The sequence below is a fragment of the Scatophagus argus genome, chromosome 12, assembly GCF_020382885.2.
Source record: "Scatophagus argus isolate fScaArg1 chromosome 12, fScaArg1.pri, whole genome shotgun sequence".
Taxonomy (NCBI): Eukaryota; Metazoa; Chordata; class Actinopteri; family Scatophagidae; genus Scatophagus; species Scatophagus argus.
In genome coordinates this window covers 23,216,242-23,241,400 of record NC_058504.1, presented here as the reverse complement: position 1 = coordinate 23,241,400, position 25,159 = coordinate 23,216,242, and the positions used below count along the sequence as shown (strand labels likewise).

Sequence of the window (25,159 nt, the reverse complement as noted above, 5' to 3'; positions counted from 1 at the left end):
ATACTTAAAATAACCAGCCAGACAGAAAAAAATAAATAAAATAAGTAAATAAATCTAATCTCAAAGATCCCACCAAAAAGAACTAATGCAGCCAAAATTAAAAACAATAATGTTTTGCCTAAATACAAAGAAACATTTAAAGTAATTTTCTCAGTATGAATGAAAATTCTCCATTCTTTTGAAATAAGGGTTATATTTAGGTAGCACAAATTTTACAACAGAAACTGTGCTTTTAAATTTGTAATAATAAACAACAAACACCCTTAATCAGATAAACACTATTTATAGACAGAAAACCTGACAGGTTCGTCATTCACATGAGTTCAAATAGAAAACAGAAAAGGAAGAAATGGAAGAAGAAAGACGGATAAACTGAAGATCATATCAGTGATTCTGAATAACACATCTGCATCACACACACACACACACACACACACACACACACACACACCAGTCAGCTCACATTAGGTTATTAAGACTCTTATATTGACCATCAGGAACCTCCTGTGGATCTGATCCCTCCCCATCTGCAGACTAAAACCTCCTTCTCCTCCTCCTCCTCTTCTTCATCACTCCCCACATCCCGGCCTGAGACTCGGTGGCCAGGTGTTCATTTAACGCCTAACGGCAGCTCAGTAAGGATGCCCCTGAGTCCGCTTCACGCCGCCGCCAGCCGAGCGAATACTCCTCTCTGCCAAAACTCCTGTCTTCTCCATAAACCCCTGTTATACTTCTGCTCCTCCTCCTCTTTCCATGCTCCCCTTTCTTTCTTTCTCTCCTTCTGTTGTTTAAACTCCTTTATGTCAACCTTTGTCCTCTTCCACTGCTGGTGAAAAACTGTGCAGACGTCCAGCAGCTGGACACTAAAGTGGGAGGCACATATTTGCTTTACATACATGAGCAGTTTTTATAGTACTAAGTGATTCTGGTGTTAAGGATTTGATTCAAACAATCAAATGTTGGTATTTGCCCAGTGATAATATCCAGTACTACAGTTCCTCTACATGTGCATGTAAAAAGAGGGGATACGGGGTTGCAGTCAGTGGGGGTGGGGGAGGGCATCCTCCTCTGTTTTCTCTCCCAGCATGCTCGGCGTTTCCTCCCCAGGCTCTACAGTGGGGCTTAGCATTTCGTACGTGGACCGTATTCCTAATCACATCTCGCTAATCCAACCTGTCAAAACCTAACCTGATGCTCCAATCAAAGACCCCCAGATCCACCCGCTGCATGGCCACCTTTTAATTAGCTCATTGAGGCCGCTGCTGGAGGATGCTGGGAAAAAAAGACGCCATGACTGAAAGAGACAAAGTGAGAGTTGGAGCTTCCATCTTGTTCCTCTGGAGGTTCCCTGTCCGTTAAAATCAAGCCGAGGGCGTCAGGCCACCTAGTTCGGAGAGCAGGTGTGTGTGCAAGTGTGTGCATAGGAAGTGAAAATGATAAACTCGACTGTGTGCGTGCGTGTGTGTACAAGCATTGATCCATCGATCGGAGTCGGTGCGGCCCCCCGAGCGCCGGCAGGCTTAACTGTTATTACTGCTGTGGCTGTTTAGCCGTCAGTCATTAATTAATGCACTCAGTGTTAGCTCTCTCCACCTGTCAGTCTCTTTCACACACACACACACACGCTTACGCATAGCTACTCAATGTTTGGCCAAGTGTTTGATTCCTGCTGGTTGACAGTAATGAAGTGTGTGTCGCTGACTGAGGGTCAGTCCGCAGCCTCCCTGATCACCTGTCTGCCTTTCACCTGTCTGTCTCTTACTTACCTGTCTGTGCGACTGTCTCTCTCTATCCAAAGCCTTGCTAACTATTTACATCTGCAGCCTGTGATTTCATCCGTGACAAATTCAACCAAAGAAGTGATCACGTAACACTCACAACGGCTGTATACCCGCACTGAATACATTTTCCTGATTATACTTGCATGCTTTTACTTAAGCAACATTTTCAATGCATTATTTATACTGTATTTTTAGTTTATAAGTGCTTTTGTTAGAGTACGGGATCGTTGTGCCGCCACATCCATCTTACCTGCGTTGATGACACTGAGTGGAAACAGGCAGAGCTTGTATATGAAGAAGAACAAACCTGATTTAGCGCAGTGACACTCTGTAATTACACCAATCTGAACACGGGTTGTCGTAAATAACTAATATTTTGTGTCACACGTTGAAGCTTTCTGATGTTATCGATCATTTTTAATTTTCGCACAGACTCTCTCTTCCATGAAAAGCATTTGCTGCTCCAGTTTCCAACAGGAGGAGATGACACCATCCTCCACTTGTTTCTTGGGGGACGTTTGTGAGTGCTGCACCAGTATATGCAGATTAGTGTTGACCTTGGGTTGACCCGCTCTGGTCTTCCACCCATCGCTTCACATTCAGGCTGCGACCTGGAACTCCTGCTGTAGTCACAGCTGGAGACGACCTGCCGGACCTTTCAGCCTGCAGAAAAGCTGAGTTCAGTCCAGTCCAGTTCAGTCCTTCTGACTTGAGTATTTCTATTTTAGAGACCTTCTACATGAGATTCCAGAGGAAAATACTGAACTTTTGACTGCACTACATTTTTTCAATAAGTGGTGTTACTGGTTATGATGGAGAATTATATTTTCTTCCTCATAACCTTACTTTCTTAAATGAAAACTTTGACATCTTGGAAAAAACATGAAGCTGCAGCCAGCACCTGGTTATCTCGGCTTAGCATGAAGACTGGAAACAGGGAGAAACAACTGGCTTGGCTTTAGGCAAATGTAACAACACCAGAACCACCTCTAAAGCTCATTTGTTAAATGGTGTTTGTTTACTCTGCATAAAAGCTAATGAGATGTTGACTCTTTTACTGCCTCTTATCGTTAAGTGCCTTTACTTTGGATATTTAATAGTAAACTCACCTGAAACTTCCTGCAGATCAGCATCAACATCACGTCTGCTCATTGTCACTTGCACGGTCAGGGTAATGCAGTCTGGAGGTTGTTTTCAGCCTCTTGTTGTTTCTTTATGTTCAGAGTGAGAGCTGCTGCTGCTGTAAACACTGTCTGATGTGTAGGAACATGAACCTGCAGCGTTTAACTCATCTGATGAAGTGCAATTGATCCTCAGAGGTTTGCAGCTTCCACCAACTTTATGATCCATGATGTGCAGCTTCCGGTCGGTGATGGCGCGACATATGTTTTCTATTTAAAGAGAGAGACAGAGGATGTGGATGATGGGAGTTTCTCTTGGGAAACCTCATTTCTTCCAGCTGAGTACAGATGTTGCACCACTCTTACAGTCCCACAGCCCCCCCAGCTCCGCCAAAGCTCCTGACCTCTTCACCTTCACACAAACTGTCAGCAGCAGCAGCAGCTCTCGCTGCTGGTCTCACACACACACAAAAAACAAAAACAGTCGACACATCCTGTGCACAAAGCGTTTCTTCTGTATTCTTATAGCTTTTAAATAACATTATGCAGAATTACACAGACCTCTTTGACCACTTGAGAAACAGCTGTGTAATATTAGGTAAAAATGAGCAGTGTGGACTTTATTCCAGAGTAGATTCTTCATCAGCAGGGTGCCCTTTGCCTGCCTGCCTTCTCTGCAGCTATTTATGCTCATCTTGAAGGTATAAGCTGCAAGAACATAAATGTCTTTTTTTTTTTTGGAACACTGATACCTTGCATGGTTCTTTTCCTGACCTACAACTCCAAAACATTTGAGAATGTGAGAAACAAGTAACGGGCAGTTGAATGCCTACCTGAACGAGCTAGTTAAAGTAGCTGTTGAGATGTTTCAGTAAGCGACTGAGTGCTGACGCGGTTAATAAAACTAGAACGGAGAAGCTGTCAGTGTGATTCAGTAATGAGTGTTTTTATTTCAGTGCAATTTCATCAACTGATTTTACTGGCTTGAAGTAACAGCAACAATGAATTATGGGATTTCATTGAGAAGGAAGAGGATGGCAGGTGTAAACAGAGATAAAGGAGACTTAATGAGCCAAAGCCTTTTATTGGATCTGACTGTGTAACTGAGTGTGTTTCCGCTGTTCAGCTAGCGTGACAAACTGGCGGCCGTCGCTCAGAGGAAGCCACATGATCTCTATGAGGAATCTACTTGTTGAATAAGGTGACTGACAGATTGACCTGTTGGGGTGTCCATGCTGACCCCCCCTCCTCAGCCCTGTTAGGTTCAGCGCATGCAGCAAACTCTTTAGCGCCATCTAAACAAAAAATCAACTAACACCACGGATTATGTTAAATTGAAAAACATCTTCTGGACATGTCCACAAGGTCCACAAGATGAGGTTAACCTTTAGAGATGCATATTAGTATCGCATAAGATTGAATGTAGAGATGTTATAAAGTAAAACAGAATAAGCTGAAAGGATGTGTAACACCTGATGTTGAGCCTGTGTGTTTTGTTCATCCATGAGTGAGGTTTTCTTTTGTTGTTGTTGTTGTTGTTTTTGTTATGGATAAAGTGTGATTTTTGGTTCTGGCTCAGATTTGGTCCAGGTCTGGTCCAGGGGAGCTGGTTTTGTCCTTGGTGTGCTCTCCTTTGGCCGGCCTGTTTCTTCTCTGCGGGCCAAAGCGACCCGCCTCGCTTGTCCACTGCCAGGTTGCACTTTCCCACTGAGGGACGATCAACAGTCGAGCTGGCTGCCCGCCCTCTCTCTCTCTCTCTCTCTCTCTCTCTCTGCAGCATCATGAGTCTTTATTTTTCTGTAATCTGCCTTTTCTTCTTAGTTTTGTCTGCACAGTTTGACTTTGTGTCGTGTCCTTGTGGTTTTTGCGATGTCACATTTGGTCTGGGTCATGGTTGGAGGTCCTGAGCAGCAAGGAGCAGAAACAAAAAGCAGATCCAACGACAAAAACTTCATGTTACACTTTATTTGTTGAAAGGGCTGAGCAGCATGAAAGACAACTTAGAAATCAACTTAACTTGTTATATCAAACAAAGAATTTCCTTTTCAGGTGTGTAGTTCCCTCGGGATCAATAAAGTATCTATCTATTTATCTATCGATCGATCTATCTATCTATCTATCTATCTATCTATCTATCTATCTATCTATCTATCTATCTATCTATCTATCGATCTATCGATCTATCGAGTCATGAATGTCCCCCCAAGGCAGTTTTGATGTGTTACTGTGATGTCTGTGTATGTGACAGAAGATGAGAGTTTCTGTTTCTGCTTGGTGTCAGAAACTTTTTAAAAGGTGCCACTGGCAGGTTTAGTTTTCATGTTCCGACTGATGAGTCATTCATAAAAACATCGTCGGCTAAAACTCTTCTGTGTCCTGTGAAAATGGTTTGGATGGAGACGTGTCATGTGTGTGTGTGTTGACCTAATAAACTCTGTCTCTGAGGAGGAGGTGGAACTGTGATCTCAGTTCATTAAGTGACTCGGTCCTCTAACGTGTCACAATGCTCGCTCACACTTGGCTGCTTTTTAATTAATCTTTATTTTTCCTCACGACCCCCCCCCCAAAAAAAGAAAAAAAAAACACACACACACACACACCCTTTCTGATTCTGCGTTGTGTTAACACCTCGCAAAACGCAGCCGAAGCTTCAGGGGAAAGTGTCAGGCAGTGTTGAGGTGCGGGGAGGAAGGAGCTGAAGGTTTTAGGTCTGACGAGCCGCCGTCAGGGAACCGTAGATGTAAAAGCATCTCGATAAAGATTTGATTTGACGAGAGTTTCACTACCTGCCCGAGCTGCCGAGGAGGTTTTCCACTATTTATCAAACATTCAAGGTCCCAGCCTCCGGTGCGTTCTGACAGCAGCCGAGTTAAAGAGGGAAGTGTTGCTTTTCACCTGTAGGGCTGCAGGTTTTAGTATTCCCTCTAATGTCTCTGACAGAGTTTTCGTTTCTCCCGCAGAAACACCAGTTCAAACAGAAACAGTAATTCTGTGTAAATGATGTTCAATTTTATCCAAAAGCCAGGCATTGTTGGCCTCTTGACGGTGGAGTCGGGCTTTCATCTCCTTGAAGAGCAGGATGGAGCTGATCTGGGACTCTGCCAAATGGAGGACTAGGCAGCTCCTCCAACATTAAAACGGCTCCATTGTCTAAAAGCAATCCTGAGAAAACGGTCTACAAATTTAATGACACCTATTATCTCAAAGGCTACAAATCTGCTTTGTAGTCTTTCCCCTGAGGTACTCTTCCCTCCCCCCTCCACCTCCGTCCGCCCCCTTTGAGTCAGACATGTTGAAGTCCTTCCAGGTGAGCAGCATTGAGTTGTTTCACAGTTTAACTCTTCAGAGATAATTTCTGCTGGGAAAAAAAGGTGAAAGTTTGTAAAATTAAAAATAAAAATCTACTGTTAAATCATAACTACATATGAGACAATTATTAAGTTAATTATTAAGTTCAGTCCCTGTCATAATTTTTAGTTAGTAGGTCGGAAGTTTGACTCATCACATCAAAACTTAATCCGTGAAGTGATAATTTTGACTTACACTTAGTCAAAGTGTTGACTATATGTCATATGTCATCATTTTCAGTTAACACATAATAATTACTTTTTTCTTGTTTTTTTCCTTGTTACTTCCTATTCTTTAGCTTTGATGTGAGAGGTGATTATTTTGATAGGTAGAAATCTGACTTAACATCTCACAACTTTGGTGTATTTAAAATGAACTGAATTCTCAGGTAAAACATCATAAACGAGCCACAGTATCTCCTACTTTTGATTTGAAAAAAAATATTGTTTTAGCTTTTTATTTTTCATTTTTAAGATTTCAGCTTATTTTAATGTTGATATTTGGCCTCCATACGTGACTGATTGCAGCGGTGTGTGTGTGTGTTGCGGTGTGCACTATGTGTTTGCGGTGTGTGTCAGTGGTCAAGGTGCATTCGGGTCATGTTGTGTAACGCTCTTTGTGCTCATGTTTGTGCTGACGCTGCAGCGTCATCACTGACTGTTTGCAGCTATAAGAGCCGTGAAAACACGAGAAAAGCGACAGCAGGAAGCTGCGTCTGCAACAATCAAACGCGAAGCCAGGAACCAGGAAATAACTAAAGCAAAGACAAGGAGCAGGAACCAGAGATTGACACGGACCATACAGCATTTGACAAGCGTCCTCGTGGTGTTTGCTCACCAAAATGAAACACTCAGGACTGTTTTCACCTGCTCAGACAGGCAGCCGCGCATATGGCCTGCAAGTTAAAAATAAAGACAATGCGCATACATTAGCATACATAATGCAGAGCGACCCCCATTTAATATGCAAATTCCCTGAAATATTACTGAACACCTTCTGTTCGAAGAGAATACATTTGAATGTGCAATTAGAATTATTCTGTATAATTAATGAAAAGCGTCAATTTTTGGCTGCTTGCTAATTTGATTAAACATGTTGATGAGGCGTTTAGAGGTGCCGCTGGATCGCAGGAGAGCAGAGATCCAGAGTGAGGACCTGTGGGATCTGGATCAGGTGATCGGGTACCACACTCCTCTGTGAGGTCACAGAGAGGAGAGGGAAGGGGTGTGGGGGTGGGGTCACTGTGATGTCAGCTGTGTGACTGTGTGTGTGTGTGTGTGCTAGAGAGACCTAGCAGCATGTCAGCAGTGACTCGATGAGATGTTCACTTGCTGGTTTTCCCTCCTCACCTGAAACAGGAAGCTGCTGTTTGTGACTGAATTCTTACCTTTGAATTCTCCATTAGAGTCTTCTACAGGATATTCCATGTTTTGATCAGGTGTTGATGGAAAGAAAAGAGTCCGTTTCTGACAGGTTTTGATGTGATGTCTGCTTCTCTCTGTGCTGCTGTTAAAATTAGAAACCAGGAAGTTGATGATGTTTGAACGTTTGTGTTGTGATATAATAAACAGGAAGTGAAATAACTGTGGTGAGAGAGCACACACTGCAGGTAAACATAAAGGCAGCCTTCATTGCCCAAGATGCTTTGTTTCACAGCTGACTGTTTGACCCCCAGGGTTGTTTATTGTGTCTGGATTTGAAGCACACACACACACACACACACAGATGTACTGAAGGTTGCCGTGGACAACACCCAGCAGCTTTCACACTCTCACATCCTGTCTCCTTGTCTCCTCTCCTCTCTCTTATGAATATTAATCACATTTGTAAAGTGCATCTCATTGATTGTATTGTTTGTATTGCAGAGACCAGATTATTATGGTCTGTAACGCCTCAGGACCACGGTGTGTGCATGTGTGTGTGTGTTACATGCATGTACATATTAATAACACCAGACTTTTTGAACACCACCTTAACAGTAACTGTTTTGTGCCATGTGTATACAAGTGACATAGAGTTCCTTTAGGAGGATTTCTTATGATTGGTTCATGTGAGACTGTAGGTGTCGGGATGCTGGACACATATTTTACTGTAAAAGAAGTATGATTTTAGAAACAGCTGCATTAAATTTATAATGTTATTGTTTTACTTTGATTAAGATCCGTGATGTTTTTAGTAGAGCAACAACCTTCCTCTTCTCGTTAGTTTAAGACTTTTGTTGCTTTGAATGTTTTTTTTTTTTTTGTAACTCCGTTGGGGGGTGTATTGAAAGTGAGGTGACAGAGTGAAACCAGCAGCCACACATATTTTAACATGACTGACTACTGAAAACAGTCACACAGAGGTTACCGAGCTGCACACACACGTGATGAAGCGGTGAATGCAGCACATCTCCTCATGAAGCGAAGTTTTGCCTGTGTTACTTTAGTTTGACTGCAGGATCACTTGTTTCAGCCAGAATACCTTTCTGTACATTATCTGTAAGTTAGCGGCCTGCTACATGTCAGTTGTTTGCTGAAGTTGAATAACTTGCATGAACATGTAAATGTTCCAAATTTTGTGCTGCCTTGTCTTTCTAGGTAATTCTGAGTTATTTTAGCTTTTGGAGGGATCTGGTGATGGGACTGGTCTCTTCTAATTATTGAAAGAGGCAATTTTGCGCATTTCGTGTGCATTGGAAGGGCTTGATCCCTGTCCCCTGAGGTGATTCTGCACCTGTGAAAAGTAACTGGAAGAAACAGCTGCAGCTGAAATGTTCATGCTGTTGCACTGCTGTAACAACAGCTTTTCAAGGTTGGAGTATTTAGCCATGACAGTTGCATGGACTCATCACTGAGGTTTGGATGAGGTTTAGTTCATATGATAGCTCTCAGTTTGTGAACATACACACACAGAGGATCCCTCAAGTATTTTTTCCAGGGGAAAGGAAGCAGATCTTGGAGAGAGTTCTTGAGCAATAGCACGATCTCAGGCCTCAACCTCAGATCGTGTTTCTGTCATTATTTACTGAGCAGATGAGATGCAGATCGACACTGCAGGAATCTGTCTTTCTCTCTGTGTGTCTGTCGGCCTTCTGGATGCTGCAAATGATTTCGCAAGTAATCCACTTATAGCTGGTGGGAAATATGAAAATATGAATGCTGACATCAGTCTGTGTTGTGGGCGAGGTGTTGCCATCTCGCCCCTCGATAAGGAAATAAAGGACCAGCCAAAAATAAGTAATTAAATGTTTGTGAGTAAATGTTTTAAATCAGATATAAATTTGGATTGACTCGTTTGTTTGATGATTACGGCTGAGTTGAACACATATGAGGTTCATTTATATTTTTGATTATCTTTGTTGGTCTTTTTTGAGGCTGAATTTTATTCTGTTTTGTCCCAACATTGGGGAGGAAGCTTCCTGTTGAGGGTCAAGTTGCAGGTAGGAAGAATTTTTCCAAAGGCACACAATTGCTGTGATAACAGGTCTTCATTTTTGATTTGAAATTCAAAGCTTTAAATAACTATTACAGACAAGAAAGACAGACTTATTTTAAAAATGTGTATCTACAGGACCAACCTTACAAAATGTGGTTTAGTTGGCTGTGAAACACAGTATGTACAGAATGACTGGTCTTGAAACTCGAAAACCTACAATAAATTGAAACTCTTTTATTGTTGGTCTATTATGTTCCTGCAGTGGAAAAGTGCACTCATAAAGCAAATGCCTGTCCCAAAAGCCAGTTTTTTGTGATGCTTCAGGCAAATAAACTCAAATATTTGTGAGTGAATAAATATTTTTGGTATTTGTCCAGAAGAGACTCTGGGTCCTCCACAAAATGAGAAAATAGAAGAATGGACAGATCAAGAAAAAGCCGTCAAACCATCAAACCAGTTTGCTGATTCAGTATCAGGAAGGTTTGTCCCTGTTCATTTTCAAGAGAAATTCTATTCACGTATGCTTTGAAACAAACAGTTCAGCCTTTCAAAATCTGATGAAAGAACAATGAAGCAGAACCAGCATAAAAGCATGTTAATTTAACAGGATGAAGCTTTCCGTTCCATTTTCTCTTTTTTTTTTTTTTTTTTTTTTATCAAGTCCTGCCTCAGATATTCAGGCTTCCATTGTGCTGAGTGCGGACCAAGGTCAGGCCAGATGGTGTGGCTGGCTTCACCTTGCTGCTGACCGCTGGTCCCAGCACAGTGAGTGGAGCCGCCGCCAAACAGATGGAGAATAGCAGCGAGCTTTAAAACCCTGAAATCTGCAGAGGAGATTCAGCAGGAAAACATAGTCCACAAAAAACATGTTTTCTCCAAACTGTTTGTGCCAATTAGGTGTTATTTTTTCTTTACTCATTCTTTTGGATGTGTGTGCATGTGAGCGAGTGTGTTTGTGTTTCTATGTGTGTGCGTGCATGTGTGTGTATGTGTGTATATATGTGTGTGTGTGTGTGTTTAATTTCGCCCCACCGTCTGATGTGGTTTGGTGTCGACGCCAACTTCAAAGGAGAGTAAATTACATTTACTTTGTAATGCTTGCATCATTATTCCTCCTCTTTATCAGCAACCAATTGGTGTGTGTGTGTGTGTGTGTGTGTGTGCGTGAGTGTAGATTCTACTACTTCTATATTTAAACAGTAATATTACCACTACTATGAATAAACTAAACTTCAGCTACTTAAAACCTCATGATTGATCAGGTGTTGGAATCAAGGCTTCAAAGAGTCCAAAAATCCAGAATTTTAAAAAAAAAAACAAACAAAAAAAAAAAAAGAACAAATAAAAATCAAAGCAGAGTACAGAGTACAGCAGAGTACAGCCAGCTGGACTAGGCCAGCTACAGTACTACAGTATGGAGAAATACACTGAACAAATTCAGAATGGAGATATTCATTTTTTTGTATTTGTTGCAGGTTTTTTTCCCAATAAACTCGGTATTGGCATAATTTTTCACTTATGTGCAGAGGATATTTGACTAAATGAACTTCATTTTCATGTTTGAAAATGCATAATAACTTCTAATGACACAGTGTCATAATGGGTCATGAAAAATGAACAAGTTGCACTTCTAATGTCTGCTAATTTGAAAATATGAAGCCCATTTTACATTGCATGAAAAATTATTTGTCAATAAAGTTTCCAGTGGAAGCTATTATTTTGTAATTTCATTTTGGCAGTAATTAATCATTTTCATTCATTAAAATTTAAACTATTATGTCTAAATAAGATATAATTACCCATTAAAACAGATACAAGTGATAAGTAAATAATCAATTACGTCAAAATGATTTCCCTTTAGCAACTAGGGCAGAAAGTATGACAGCTCTTGACTTCCATACTTGGTCTCCTAACAGGAGAATCTAAAAACTGACCAGTTTGTTTAAAGTTCAATAAGCTTTTAAATGCAGAAATGTGGTATGTTCTTTTAAGAAACAGCAACTGAAGGTCCTCCAACAGTGAAAAAAAAAAGAATAAAATGAAAAAGAAATAAGAAAAGAGTCAGTTTCCTCTTGTTTGTAATCTTGCCATTGGTAATAATTGAATCTGTGAAGTTCCTTAGGCCCATTCAGGTGACACGCAGCAACATTTTATTTTCCTTCACTCTATGAGTCGTATCAGCAGCAGGAAAAGGTTAAAGTGGCATGAAGAGATATTGAAATGAAATGGTTGGAAGGCAAGCCCCGGGCGATTATTACTTTTGGTTCAATAAAAAGCTGGACGTTCAAACATCAGCAGTCAGACACTTAATTAAATACCTCAGCGGCTGTACAAGCTGCAAGTGTGGAATAGCAATACACACAAAGAGAAACATTTGTCAGAGCAATAAGTGAGAGGTAAACCTGCTGCTCACAACATCTGAGCCAATAAATAAACGACAAATCACACAGAGAGACGATTATAATGACGCATCAGGACTACTGGACCGCTACTACTTCTACTACTACTGCTACTGCTTTACTAATACAGCTCTACCAATGAGGCAAGAGTTCTAGAAGTACTACAGTCTGTAGTGCACTATCCTTTGTTCAAGTAGTACTACAACTAGTGGTAATAGAAAATAGTGATAGTTGTGATGCTGTAAAAAAAATTGCTTTAGCTGTAGTAATTGTGATATTCAAGTGGTTTTTAGTGGTTTAACACTGCATGTACTGCAGTCTGCATGATTGGTACTTAAGGGGTACAAGTTGTCTTTTAAGTTTTTTTCTACCACTGAATGTGGTGAAGGAGTGAATGCTAAGGAAAACATATTTCACATATGTAAAACATTAATTAAAATCGTTAGTGTCTATCTTGGTTTGAATGTGGAGCAATAATTTAATCATGTTGTACATATTAAGAATTTACTGCTCAGGCAGGCATGAGCAGTGAGTGTGTTAAATGAATCATAAAACTGGAGAGGAAGATGTTTTCTTATAAATGAGCGCGAAGTGCTCAGAGAAACCATTACTGTCACTTAGTGTGTGATCTGACCTTTAGGCAGACGTTAACAGCAGGTTAATCAGGACAAACTGAGGTTACAAACGGTCACGTTTATATTTCATCTTCTGTCCTATGATCCACTTACATCTACTTAAATCTGATGAGTTCATCTGTTGGAGTTTCAGATTGTTGTTAGATTTTTAGATGTTATCACAAAACAGTGTATTGGGTAAACAACGACTGGTTAATGATGACCTTTCTTAATAACTTCCCTTACTATCTTAGCCATGTTGGCATTTGTATTTAGAAGCTATTAGCCAAGATACCGACTGTTATCTTACGCTGCATCAGAGATGTCAGGAATTTCTGACGGCTACAATATCTCCCACTTGGTGGACAGAATCAAAGAAATGTCAATATTATGTGGGCCATAATGACTTTAAAGGGAAATAAACTGAACATTATCACTAATAATAGTCATAAAGTTCTAATACATACAACAACTCTCAGTCCATTCATTTTATGGGGACTAAAGCTCTGAAAACCTTTACACATACATGTGGACTGTGGCTGGAACTTTGCCTGTTTGCAGCTCTGGGTAACCACAGCAAACTGAAGGAAGCAGTCTGAGATTTTGAGGTCAGAGAGAAGTCAGCAGGTCAGGAGCTCATTTGGAAAATGAGCCCTTTTTCCCAGGCGACCAGCCAAACTTCAACTGTTAAGGTCTTTACTTTACATTGTGTCTTTTGATCTTGTTTCAATAAGTTGATCTTTGATATTTGGAGGTCTGACCTTAATTTTGGATTGCTGCCTCATCGTCTAACCTCAGAACAGAATTCTGATATCAGCTGCTGACGTGCATTTGAGCAACGAACAGCTCGACCATGATGAATTTTATGTCAAACCTCATTTCTCTGAAATGTCAACTTTTCAGGACAGGAATGGTCCAGCTTTTAGTTTTAAGCTTCAGGCGGATTGGAGTTTATCTGCTGGGTTTTAGGAGGATTTCCTCAGAGTAGAAGTTGGAGGATCTTTTTCGTCTAGTGAGAATAAAGAAATCCTTCAGTTGAACACACACACACACAAAAAAAAGACTGGCAAGACCACTGCCACGAGGATTTCATATGATGACAGTGATATCAAGCTTTCTGCAGGATTCAGACAGATACCTGGAAAATAAGGTAAAGACACAAAAACAAAAGAAAAAATTATGGGACATGAAACCCAATTGTGTGTTTAGCAATTAGGATAGAGATGGGACAAAACAATAAAAGTAAGATTAGAGTGAAAAATAAAAGCTCAAGTAACATTCTGATGTTTTTTTTAAGGACATGAGTATTTCCTGGAAATGTGACCTCTGACCCCTGACAGATACACAGTGACCCTCAAGCACAGAATTGATTAGTTTCAGCCCCAGAGAGCTGGATGTGAAGACTTCAGCTCTTGACCTTAGTAATAGACCTGTTTAACCTCGCTGGTCTCCTGGAATTTTGGAGACCGTTCAGCCGTTCTTTTAAAACTAATTTTGGCCTACTCAAGCAACGCAGAAATGATTGAAAAGAATGTAGAAAAAAGCTCAGAAAAAAAACCCTTGTAAAACTAACTGCTTAGAGTGACCAATATTAATATTGGTAACAAATACTTATGTGGATATAACCGGAACTTTTGTAAAAATTTGTTTGGCTAATTGCAACTAAATTACCTGAAGTAACCAACAAGGTCAAAGTCAGTTTGCACAGGAAGATAGTAACAAATGCTAATGTGGCTATTAGAGGAAGTTGCTAACAAAAGCTAACTTTGCTGATAAACTAAGTTGCTAACAAATACTATTGTTGATGAGGAAGTAGCTAACAAATGCTAACTGGTTTGTCTGTCTGTGCTGTAGGCAGACACATAGCTTATAATTAGACTCTGGAGTGTAACAGCCACATATTCTAAACTGGGATAATTTCTAGTGAATTAATTTCTAACATTACATTTGTGTCCCTGGAGCTCCCTGGAACAACCTTGAAGGTTGCCTGGAGTTCTCTAGATTCTCAATTGAGAACCACCAATTATATTTGCATATTTAACAGGAACAATTACAGGTAGTATGTGTAAATTTGGTTTAGTGAGAGAGCCCAGTGTCTTTCCCCTGAGTGAGCTGAGCATTTCCAGACTTTTTCCAGGCTGTTTTCCAGCTTGTTTCCAGGCTCTTCCCAGGCCTCCTCTCCCATGTTTCTCAGTGTTTTGGTTGTCTGTTGAGGTTTATCTGGTGGCAGCTGCTTGGTTGATGCTCCCTGTGCTTGACAATATGCTGCCAAGCTGTCCACAATACTGGGCAACATACTCTACAACTCCCATGATCCCATGGGGCTGCAGCTAGTCTGGGTGGTGGGGTACAGTGTTGGTCGCTGATGGTTTGAAATGAACCGCAAGGAGTGGGTGATTCCTGGCACACTTTGTGATTATTGATGGCTCTTATTGATGTTATCCATGATCATAACACATTATTCTGCATCAGTAAAGTTTTCCTTTCAGCTTGTGCTCCACTAGCCTTCAGGCACATTCAGTCACATTAATCTGGCACTTACTGGCTCCACAGCTTTCCTTCCCTTCAAATTATAAATTATTCTTTACTTTACAAATGGATTTTGTAAAGTAAAGCATCACAATTTTTACTACAAAAATGTGTAGACTGTGATATGTGTGCGTGTGTGTGGAGAGGGGGTTCCATGTGTCTGATTGGCTGGACAGTCTGTTCTGTGTGTTTTTAAGATGATGTGAATCTTAGTCAGATTTCCACCTCATTTTTAAGACATGATGTCACACACACACACACACACACACACACACACAAACCGGCTGCAGTATTGCATCATGTGGATGATTTTTCAATTGCTGAGACAAATATGCTGATTGTCATGACAACACTGCCAAAATACAGCTGAGGTTCAGGGTGTGTGTGTGTGTTAGAAAAGAAAGCTGGTTCACTCGACCCAAAACAAACTTTCCTTTTTTGGTTTTTCGCTCTCCCTCAGTTTGTATGAAATAATTATGGGATGTTCTTATCGTCTCTGCGCTCCAGGAACTCAGCATGTGTTTTTTTAAGCACAACATTTCTCCGCAGCATGTGTACACACACACACGCACACACATTCTCGTCTCACCTCCAGCGAGCAGGAAGCAACAGAACACAAACAGGAAGAAGCTACAACACCTCCATGTTAAAACATCTCTGCTCCTGTCGGCTCCTGCTCCACTCTGATCCACTTTGTTTCAGTTTGTGTTCGCTATGAACATCATTGTGCTCCGTGCTGCTTTATCTCCTGGACATTTGTTCATCACCAAAGACAGACACAAATAAATTCATCTGCACAAGAAAGTACTAATTTAAACAATGTAAAAGTCTGATTTTGAATACATTACACGTCTTCATGAAAATGGTTATATGCAACACTGGTTAAGGTTTGGTTAGATTAGGCCTCAAAAACTGACTTTAACACAGGGCATGGTCATGGTTACATAATAATCACCAGCAGGTGAAGGTGAACATTGCTGGTTTTTGTTAACAAACAGGAAGTGAACATACCTTTACTGTGCTAAAGTCAAACCTCGGACCTCTGTAGAGCGAGGTCACCTGACTTCCTCCTTTGCTCCTGAAGAGTTATCATGTCTCATGGCCACAGTCCTGCCTATGCTGCGTGTGATTGGAAGTTTGAATTTCAGGCCGTAAACACTTAAAACAAAGATGAAAACCCCAATGATGTCAAACGATTACCTACTGCATATCCCTCTCTGCAGACAAACTCTTTCATACGCTTTTAGATTTTGTCATCAGCGATCGATTATGTGATGCAGTCATCACGTTTTCTGCTTTTTTTTCTTTCCTTGAGATGGATTTTGCATCAAATTATTTTCACAGGAGAGGAGGAGGTGCAGGAGGGCGTAAGCATCTCCTTCTGTAATGTGATCGATTCAGATTTATTAGTTTCAGATATTTAATGCAATGACTCCTCCCTACTTATTCTTTTTGCTCTCATCACTACCATCCCTTTATTTACAAAGACAAAAATGAGACAGTCGTAATCCGCAGCCTCCCAGAATTCATAATGGTGGCACTCCGTATTTCAGAAGGCACAAATGAAATGCACGAGGCTCTTTCAGCAGAATAAACTGCTTTTGCGTGTCAAGACAAAGTCTAGGGAATAAGGGACTGAGGACCTAATGTGTTGTGACAATAGACAGTAGAGACACTGTGTGTGTGTGTGTGTGTGTGTGTGTGTGTGTGTGTGTGTTTGTGTGTGAGAGAGAGAGGCAAAAAAAGAGACAGAGAGAGACAGAGGCAGATCTGTTCCAGGGACTGTTTTAGTGCCTCATCAAATATTTAGTTTGATTGTACATGGTCCTGTAATTGCCATCTTGCCTTGTGAATTATTGATGGCGTGTAGCAGAGCCAAGGAGGGCCTCATCCACACACTCTCACACACACAGCTTGCTCATATGCTGTAATAAGGCCAGACAAAAGCAAACACACACACACACACACACACACACACACACACACACACACACTGTTGAGGCCAGTGAATCATCATGTAATGGTAATGGGCATGAAGCTGCTCTTGTTTCATATACTAATTAGCAGCAGAGGAGCATCTTCTGAATTCCTCTGTAATTATTTGAAGAGGGCGTTTCAACAACATGGCAGAGTCAATATTAGACTTTACTCGACCTTCTAATGAGGTGACGCTTCCACCAGCGCTTTCCTCTTTTTCTTCTTCTTCTTCTGATGTTTTCTGCAGCGCAAACTGCCTGTGAGCTTGGTTTTTCCTTGCTTTCGTTCCTCTTCATTAACTCCAAACAAATGAGATGTGACAGGGAGCTGGTTAGCAGGTTAACCAGGACGGATTGTTGTTGGCCCCTGCTCGCCACGCTTGCTTTGTGCTTTATTTTAGTTTGTCACCAGTAGGATGAGCTGATGGCAGTAGCTGTGTCCTGGCCTGGACTCGCCAGGCAGTCAGGTGGTAAACTGGCAGCTGCAGGCAGTGTGGTTGGCTTCTTGCAGAGAGCACCAAACTGTGAAGGTGAGCAGCAACAGTGGTGGCAGGCGGCAGGATTGGCAACATGGCAGCCTTTAAAAATACTCCTGCTGAAATATTGATTTTTTTTTCTGCTTCTTTCTTGCCTAACATAATAAGTGAGAGACTCCAGGGAATGTGTGTGAGTGTGTGTGTGTGTGTGTGTGTGTGTGTGTGTGTGTGTGTCAGTCAACCTCAGCCTTCAAGCACTCATATGAACTGTATGTGTGTTTCTGTGTGTGTTCATCAGGGCCGTGTTATCTGAGCCAGATGTAATTGCTTCCCATAGAGCACTGGGTGTGGTCAGGGGTGACATCATCTGGAGTGGCCGGTGAAAACGGTCAGACCAGTGTTCCCCCTCCACCCTTGTCCACACCCCCGAAGTGAGCTAAATTAGCTTTAAAACCACCCACTGGATCAATTACACCAATCATCATGTCCTCCCTCCTCTATTCAGAGTTAAAGGTGAAATTGGATGTAAAATAAAGTAAAAGTTAAGTTGTAGAATTATACAGAGTTTTTAAACTGTATTTATAGATTTACAGCTCTCATTTCAACCAACAGTTTCCAGTTTATTAGGTCCACCTCGCTGAAGATATCCAGTCCATCAGTCCTGCAGTAAATCCTCCCTTCATGAGGCTTATAATGTTCGGATTATTAGAGAGAAACAGCAGAATACCCTGTAGGAAAAGGTTTTAATAAACCTACCTGCAAAGGTACAAAATGTTGATTCTGAACATTGGAGAACTTTTATACTTTCTGCTTGTTCAGGCTTGATTCAGCCTACAGCATCTTATTCAGGAGAGATTGTGGTGATTTAAAGCACAAGAATGGACTTTATTGCTTCATAATTATCTATTTTCTTTTGTTGCTGTTTTTGTTGTCTAAACATCATATCTGTAGCTCTGTGACCACAGACAGGATGTGAACCTGACCTGCTTGCAGAGCAAAACAAAACATGTCCACCGAACACGAACCAGGTGTCAGTTTGAGTTTGGGAAAACAAATTAATCCCATGTTTTACTGGGTTCTTCTTCCAATATTTGACCTTCACTGATAGAATTACAGACAACTGCAGTATCCAGCATGAATATGAGCCCGACCACAGAGTGACAATGGATACAACAATATAATAATATAATATAATATAATATAATAATATGACAATGGATACGTCTTTGCACATATCCAAAAGTATGTGGATTGCAGTCCAGCTCATTCCAGAGCTGTTGGATGGTGTTTGTATACGTGTATATATATGTGTATACTCAGGTTATCCAGGTTGTCCTGCTGAAAGAGAAGGGCAGCAGTGATCTCAGAGCTGCACTCTGCTGGAATTGTTGCATTGTGTAATGAGGTGACAGCTTACACCAGCAAACCCCATCTCTCTCATTATCTTTACCTACTTTTTAAGAGCCAGAAAAGAAGAAGGTGGAGAAGGAACTGGCAGATCTAATGATGGAGCACCGGCTGTATGCACTGCTTCTTCATTATTTATCGTGTTTTGATAAGTTTTCAATTAAGAGGTGGATGCTGTACCTCCTTCACAGAAAGAAGATGAGTTCAGTCAGAGGCTGATGTCACTCTGTGATGTGACTGTGAATACAGGAAATGCTCCTTATATCAGAGGAGTAAAATCATCTGGTTGGCAATGTTGTAATGTTTCTGTGTTAATGAAGTTACACACACACACAGGCAAGATACACCCACATACAAACACAGTTCATACAGAGACCGCTGTTTATAATGTGTGTGTGTGTGTTTACTGTGTGTGTTCATGCTTTGTTCTCTTGTGTGTATTCTGTAGTAAAATCTGCTATTACATGCATGTTTGAGTTTTTGTGTGTGTTGTCAGGACGTCAGGTCGTGTGTCTATTTGTCTGTGTGTAGATAAGTGTGTATTTCTGAGTAGTTTGTGTACGTATGTACTTGTGTGTATTACCGTGTACTTGCATGTGTGCATATACATGTATCATTTTATGTTTGTATGTGTGTATGCATGCATGTGTACATTTCAATGTGTACCCATTTACATATATACGTATCAGTGTGTGTATGCTTCTGACTCAGAGCAGCTCCTTGTATGTGTGTCATCGTTGTTGTGTATTTGTATATCTGTGTCTCTCTGTGTGTATACATAAGTGTGTATCCCGTGTGTGTGTTTCTGCTTCTGTCTGTCTGTATGGTGCGTGTTTCTCGCTCTCTCACACAATGTGTGTCTGTGTGTGTTTGTGTGTATGAGAGAGAGAGAGAGAGAGAGAGAGAGAGAGAGACTCTGGTCTCGTCTCCAGCTGCGTTTTAATTCAATCCGTATTGATCCATATCAGCTCTCTGAAGGACTCGGTATCATCTGAATGGAGCTCCATATTATTCTGTTCACTGCCATAAAGGGCATTAGAGCCTCAAGAGCAACAGATCAACTTTCAGTCCACACACACACTCATCCACACTGCCCATCTCTCTCCCTGTTCTCTCCATGCTCAGTGTGTCTCTTTAAAGGGTCAGTTCACACAAATTATAAAAACCAGCGGTATCTATCTGGTTTTATTTGACACGTTTGTCTCTGAGATTACTGCCTCACTATGCTGGAAGTGATATTTTAAACAGGAAGTGCTTAGATCCTTTACTTGTGAAAGCACTAATACCACATTGTAAAAATACTCAAATAAAAATACAAGTGAACATTCTTCATTAAACTTTTTATTTAACTAGAATACAGAGGGGTTGTAATGGCTTATCTCAATGGCTGAAGCATTTTTAATGTGAAAAATTAAGATCCTTTAAAGGTATGAATGAAACAGTGGCCTTCATGTTAGTTTTTAAGGGGTGTTTTTTACCCTTTAAAAAAGACTTAGAATCGACCAGATAATCCATTAAAATACATATGTCCTTTTAAGTTAAGGGGTAAGTCTTTGTGTTTTTGTAGATTTAAAGTTTTCAACCAATCAAAAACTTCTTATGCAGAAAGTCTGCCAAATATATACAAAAAATTTAAAATATTACAATCCATAAATCATCCCCCGAAGAGCCTCCCCAAAAAGAACCATAATGACACCACCATTAAAGGCTAAATGAATGGAATTTAAGTTAAAAAGATAAAGGATTCAACTTCTCAGATAAAGTGCTGTCAGACTGAACCAAAAGTGAAAACCTGCACGCTGAGCTCTCACTGTGTGTTTTTAAAGATATTGTTACTGTCTTATTAAGGTGGAAATCGATGCTGACCTCACAGAGCCCCCATTAATATCTACAGCCCCCTTCTTGTGCACTCCCGGCATGCCTTGCTCAGGCAGAGGAGGAGGAGGAGGAGGTAGAAAAGATGGCGTGTGGGTATTCTGCTGAGGTTATCCCCTGGTTAATGTGACATGTCTGTCTGCGACCTTGCGCTTGTTAACTGCCCAGATTATTATTGTGATAATGTGGCAATTAAAAAGGAAGCGCTCCATCAGAACAGGGTGGGGGGGGGGTTATGGTCTGAGAGATGGATGTGCACAGATTACAAGGCAGTGGGAAATGCATTAAGGTGGCAATCCATCCCCCCACCCCAACCACTGTCCCCCTTCAAAGCAAGCTGCGGGTTATTACCGCTCGTCCTCACTGATATCCATTTCCAATCAATACTCCTCTGCTGCCATAAAAATCGGCGTAAATCAACACGCAGGCAGGCAAGAGATCGGACATGCTGGAGGAAAAATCAAAAGGCGGTTCCTAATGAGACGCCAAGTGTCGACCATCTTTATGAAGTTGCCGCTGCAGAATGATAATTTTATCTGCTGCTGAAAGACGACATGTGACCTGACACCCAGAGACTGACGCACCTCAGTAAAGAAGGAGCCACACTGAAGCACTGAGTGTCATGGTGAAATAACCAATAATAACCAATGATTAAAATAAATGTAGATTTCCCACCATTTGATTAAAGTTATTAATGCTTTGGACAGATATGCAAACATCTGTGTTCAATGAAGATAAATTTGAAGGTATCAGTCACAGGATGCATTTTATTATAAATTTCATTTGTCCATTTCAAATATAATGAAACTCCATAATGTTACATTACATTGAAATCATTAAATTTTTAAAAAATGTAACCATAACACATTGGGTCGAATGGCAGCAGAATCAGTTAAACATTTATTATCTTGTGAGTTATCTCACCCTTGCGTAACTTTAACACAGAATAATACAGCTGTAAGCAGATACAAGAGCTTTGGAAAGTGTTTATTGATGTATTTGTTACAATTTATAGATGAGCATTTATATGTTTAATGAATGATTTATGGTGCAGTGTATCATAACTACGACCATTCTTAACAGTAAATGATCCTCACAGTCTGATATAAAACATTTATTAACTGGTTGTACATGCGTATGAATGCCTCTAAAAACTCACAGATGTGTTGAACTTGAAACTTTACTCAATAAATGTATGTACAAGAATGCACTTTGTGTCTATAGATACCTTTCAATAAAGAATATAAAGCATTTATTGTTCTCTCTGACCCAAGATCGGTGTTTGGGGCAGGCCCTAATGAGTTTGACGTGTTGTCCAGCAGTCGTTACTCTGAGCTGTGAAACATGTCTTCAGACTAATCTGCTCTTTCTGTGTTCTTGTTTTTATTTGCAGATTCTTCCTCAAGTTCTTCCTCAAGTGCAATCAGAACTGTTTGAAAAATGCAGGGAACCCACGAGACATGAGGAGGTTCCAGGTAAGAGACACACCTGGTACACCTGGGACAGGGACCACTTAGTCATGAATTAGTCATGAATTATCCTTCAGATGAAGCCTGTTGTTCAGTCAGTGTTGCTGTTAATTACCGCAATGTGTTTGTATGTACAGGTGGTGGTTTCCACTACAGTCAATGTGGATGGTCATGTGCTGGCTGTATCCGACAACATGTTTGTCCACAACAACTCCAAACATGGCCGCCGTGCCCGACGCCTGGACCCTTCTGAAGGTTAGACGTCTATCAGAGGCACTTGGGGTCAAAGAGTTCGGACTGAAGGGCAGCAGGCCTGTGTCAGGTCCATAAATACCCAAAGGTTTGATCCAGTTGGGGCATCCTGGTGTTTAAAGTTGGCCAATGTAACAGCAATGTCCAGTTCAGTCCAGCTCCCTTAATGGACCTGGATAGTGTCTTTCTCCCTGGTGGGTAAAGAGCCTCGTCTTAAAAACAACACACCTGTAGTTTGTAACACATACTATGTGAGACATTTGTTGTCTCTGTTGTCTCACAGGACATAATACAGCTGCTTCCACACACTGAGGACGACTCACCATGATGAGCTTTATGTAAAATCTAACAAGATGAAACTAAAATCAAAGCTTGCTTTGATTCAGCTGCTTTGGTCTTTACTGAAAATAAGTTGTCACATTTTTACAAAGGAAAACTGGCAGAAGCCAAAAACCAACTCCAGCAGAGGAGGGAATTTGAGGAAGTTGTCTTTTAAAGAGTCAAACAGGGACAGCAGAACTATATGAAACCCTGCAGCTGCTGGCAGGTCTCCGTCCTGTCCTGTGTCCCTGTTGGACATCCTGCACCCTCATGAGGGGACGGCGAACAAATGCTTCGTTCTTCCACCATCCACAGCGACCAAATAAAATGCATCATTCGCGTATAAACTTCACACAGTGAAACTCAACTCTGCGAGCTGGAACTCTGCGGTAATGTTTCCTCTGAAGTTGTAAACTTTAATACCTCTTTGCCCTGTCCCCACTCTAATAAAAGCCTCCAGCCTCACTGTGGTGCTGCCAGGAGCGATGACATAAGTCTCTTGCTTGATTTGGCCTACTTGGAGTGCCAGATGGGTGGGGTTTAACCATACCAGTACCAGGGCTTTCAGACAGCATCAAGAAGGATGTGGGTCACAAGAACATGGACTAAACTGACTTTAATATACTTCACGTTAACCTCCCAGCATCCATTGTTTTTTCCTGTGTGGAAAGCCCCTCCCACCTGGCCCCTACAGGAGAGTAAAACAAACTCAGAATATATTTGGTAAAACCATCTGGCACTACTTATCCTTGTTGGAACATTAGACAGGTGGAGTTTATGATGTAAAGGCTTTTAATAGTTTCAGATGAGATGTCAGCCACTGGTGACATTAAACTGATTCTTGGTATGTTCATCATTGATTCATATTTTTCAGTAAACTCCACCTGCTTGGAACTTTCAGAAAGTTATATCAAACCATATAAGTAGTTTAGAAAAATCAATGTGGCATCCATCAGTTGGGTCCACTGTAGGGTGGGAGGTTAGGGAGTTATTTCCGGGAAAGATGGTGTAACTGTTCTGCTTATTCTCAACTACTTGAAAAGCCCGATGGGTGGGGCTTACCATATCAAACTATCAGGTAAAATTTAAAGTTACAGAAAAGTTAACTACATTGACGTTCACTGTCATGCACTCTTGTCTCCACGGCAGTTGTCATTTCTCCTATGAGGTAAACCCCACTCATCTGGGATATAAAAGAGAATAAAACAAGCCCTGAATCTGTTTATCACCACCTGCTTCCTCTCACTTTCACATCACAAACCTCTGCAGTTTCCCCTGACTTGTTTTTAAGTTTGAGGAATTTCCAGGAGAGACCGCCTCACTTGTTTTCACCTACTTGTAACACCAGATGGGTGGGCTCATCATATCTGGGCATCCAATGAAATCTTAGTGACGAAAAACTAGACTTTCACTTTCGTGCACTTTTCCTGAACTTTCAGACACTTCAGACATGTCTGTTAGTGGAACGCTTCCCGCCTCTCTGGGACATTGGACAGTGCAAAACAACTTTTAATCAGTTTGGCACCAGTCACACCGTCTGTCATGTCCTCCCTCTTCCATCTCTTCCACCACCTTGCTGTGCAGTTTCCTCAAACTCACCTCACCTCTCGCTTGTTTTAACCTCCTGGGAACACCAGGCAGGTGGGTCTTATAATATCAGGCCATTGGAAGATACCAGGTAAAACTTAAAGTCACAGAACAGTAGATTAAATTGACTTTTGTATACTTCTGTCTTCTTGACACTTATCATTTAGTTTTTATGAAGTAAACTCCATCCCTCTGGGACTTACAGCAGAATGGAAGAAACCCTGAAACAATTTGCCACCAGTCAGACTTCAGAAAGCTGTTGTGTCCTCCCTTTTTCACCTCCCAAAGGTCTTACCTCTGCAGTTTCCCTCAACTTGTTTTAAAGTTTTCAGGCTTTTCCAGGAGCAGATGATGTAACTGTCTCGTTTGGTTTAACCTACTTGCAGCACCAGGGGGGTGGTGTTTAACACACAGGGGGTATTTCAGGCAGCATAAGGATGTTGATCAAAGAAAAAGCAGAGTAAGCTGACCTGTTCTTGCTCAAACTTTTATTTACTCTTATTGCACTGTCCTCCACCTGTCTGGCACGTCTAGAGGGATGAAACAACTGCTATTTGACATCAATGTGTCATTCACCAAGCTGAGAT

The 25,159-nt window shown here is 41.1% G+C and overlaps 1 protein-coding gene across 3 annotated transcripts in view; it reads left to right on the top strand.

Moving 5' to 3' along the window:
• Positions 1–25,159, top strand: part of LOC124068207 (transcription factor COE3-like) — a 127,160-nt gene that overhangs the window by 55,189 nt on the left and 46,812 nt on the right. For all 3 annotated transcript variants that reach the window (XM_046406226.1, XM_046406227.1, XM_046406224.1), the window contains exons 7-8: positions 22,337–22,418; positions 22,550–22,667. In XM_046406226.1, the coding sequence (XP_046262182.1) occupies positions 22,337–22,418; positions 22,550–22,667 (200 nt within the window). The remainder of the gene's footprint in view (positions 1–22,336; positions 22,419–22,549; positions 22,668–25,159) is intronic.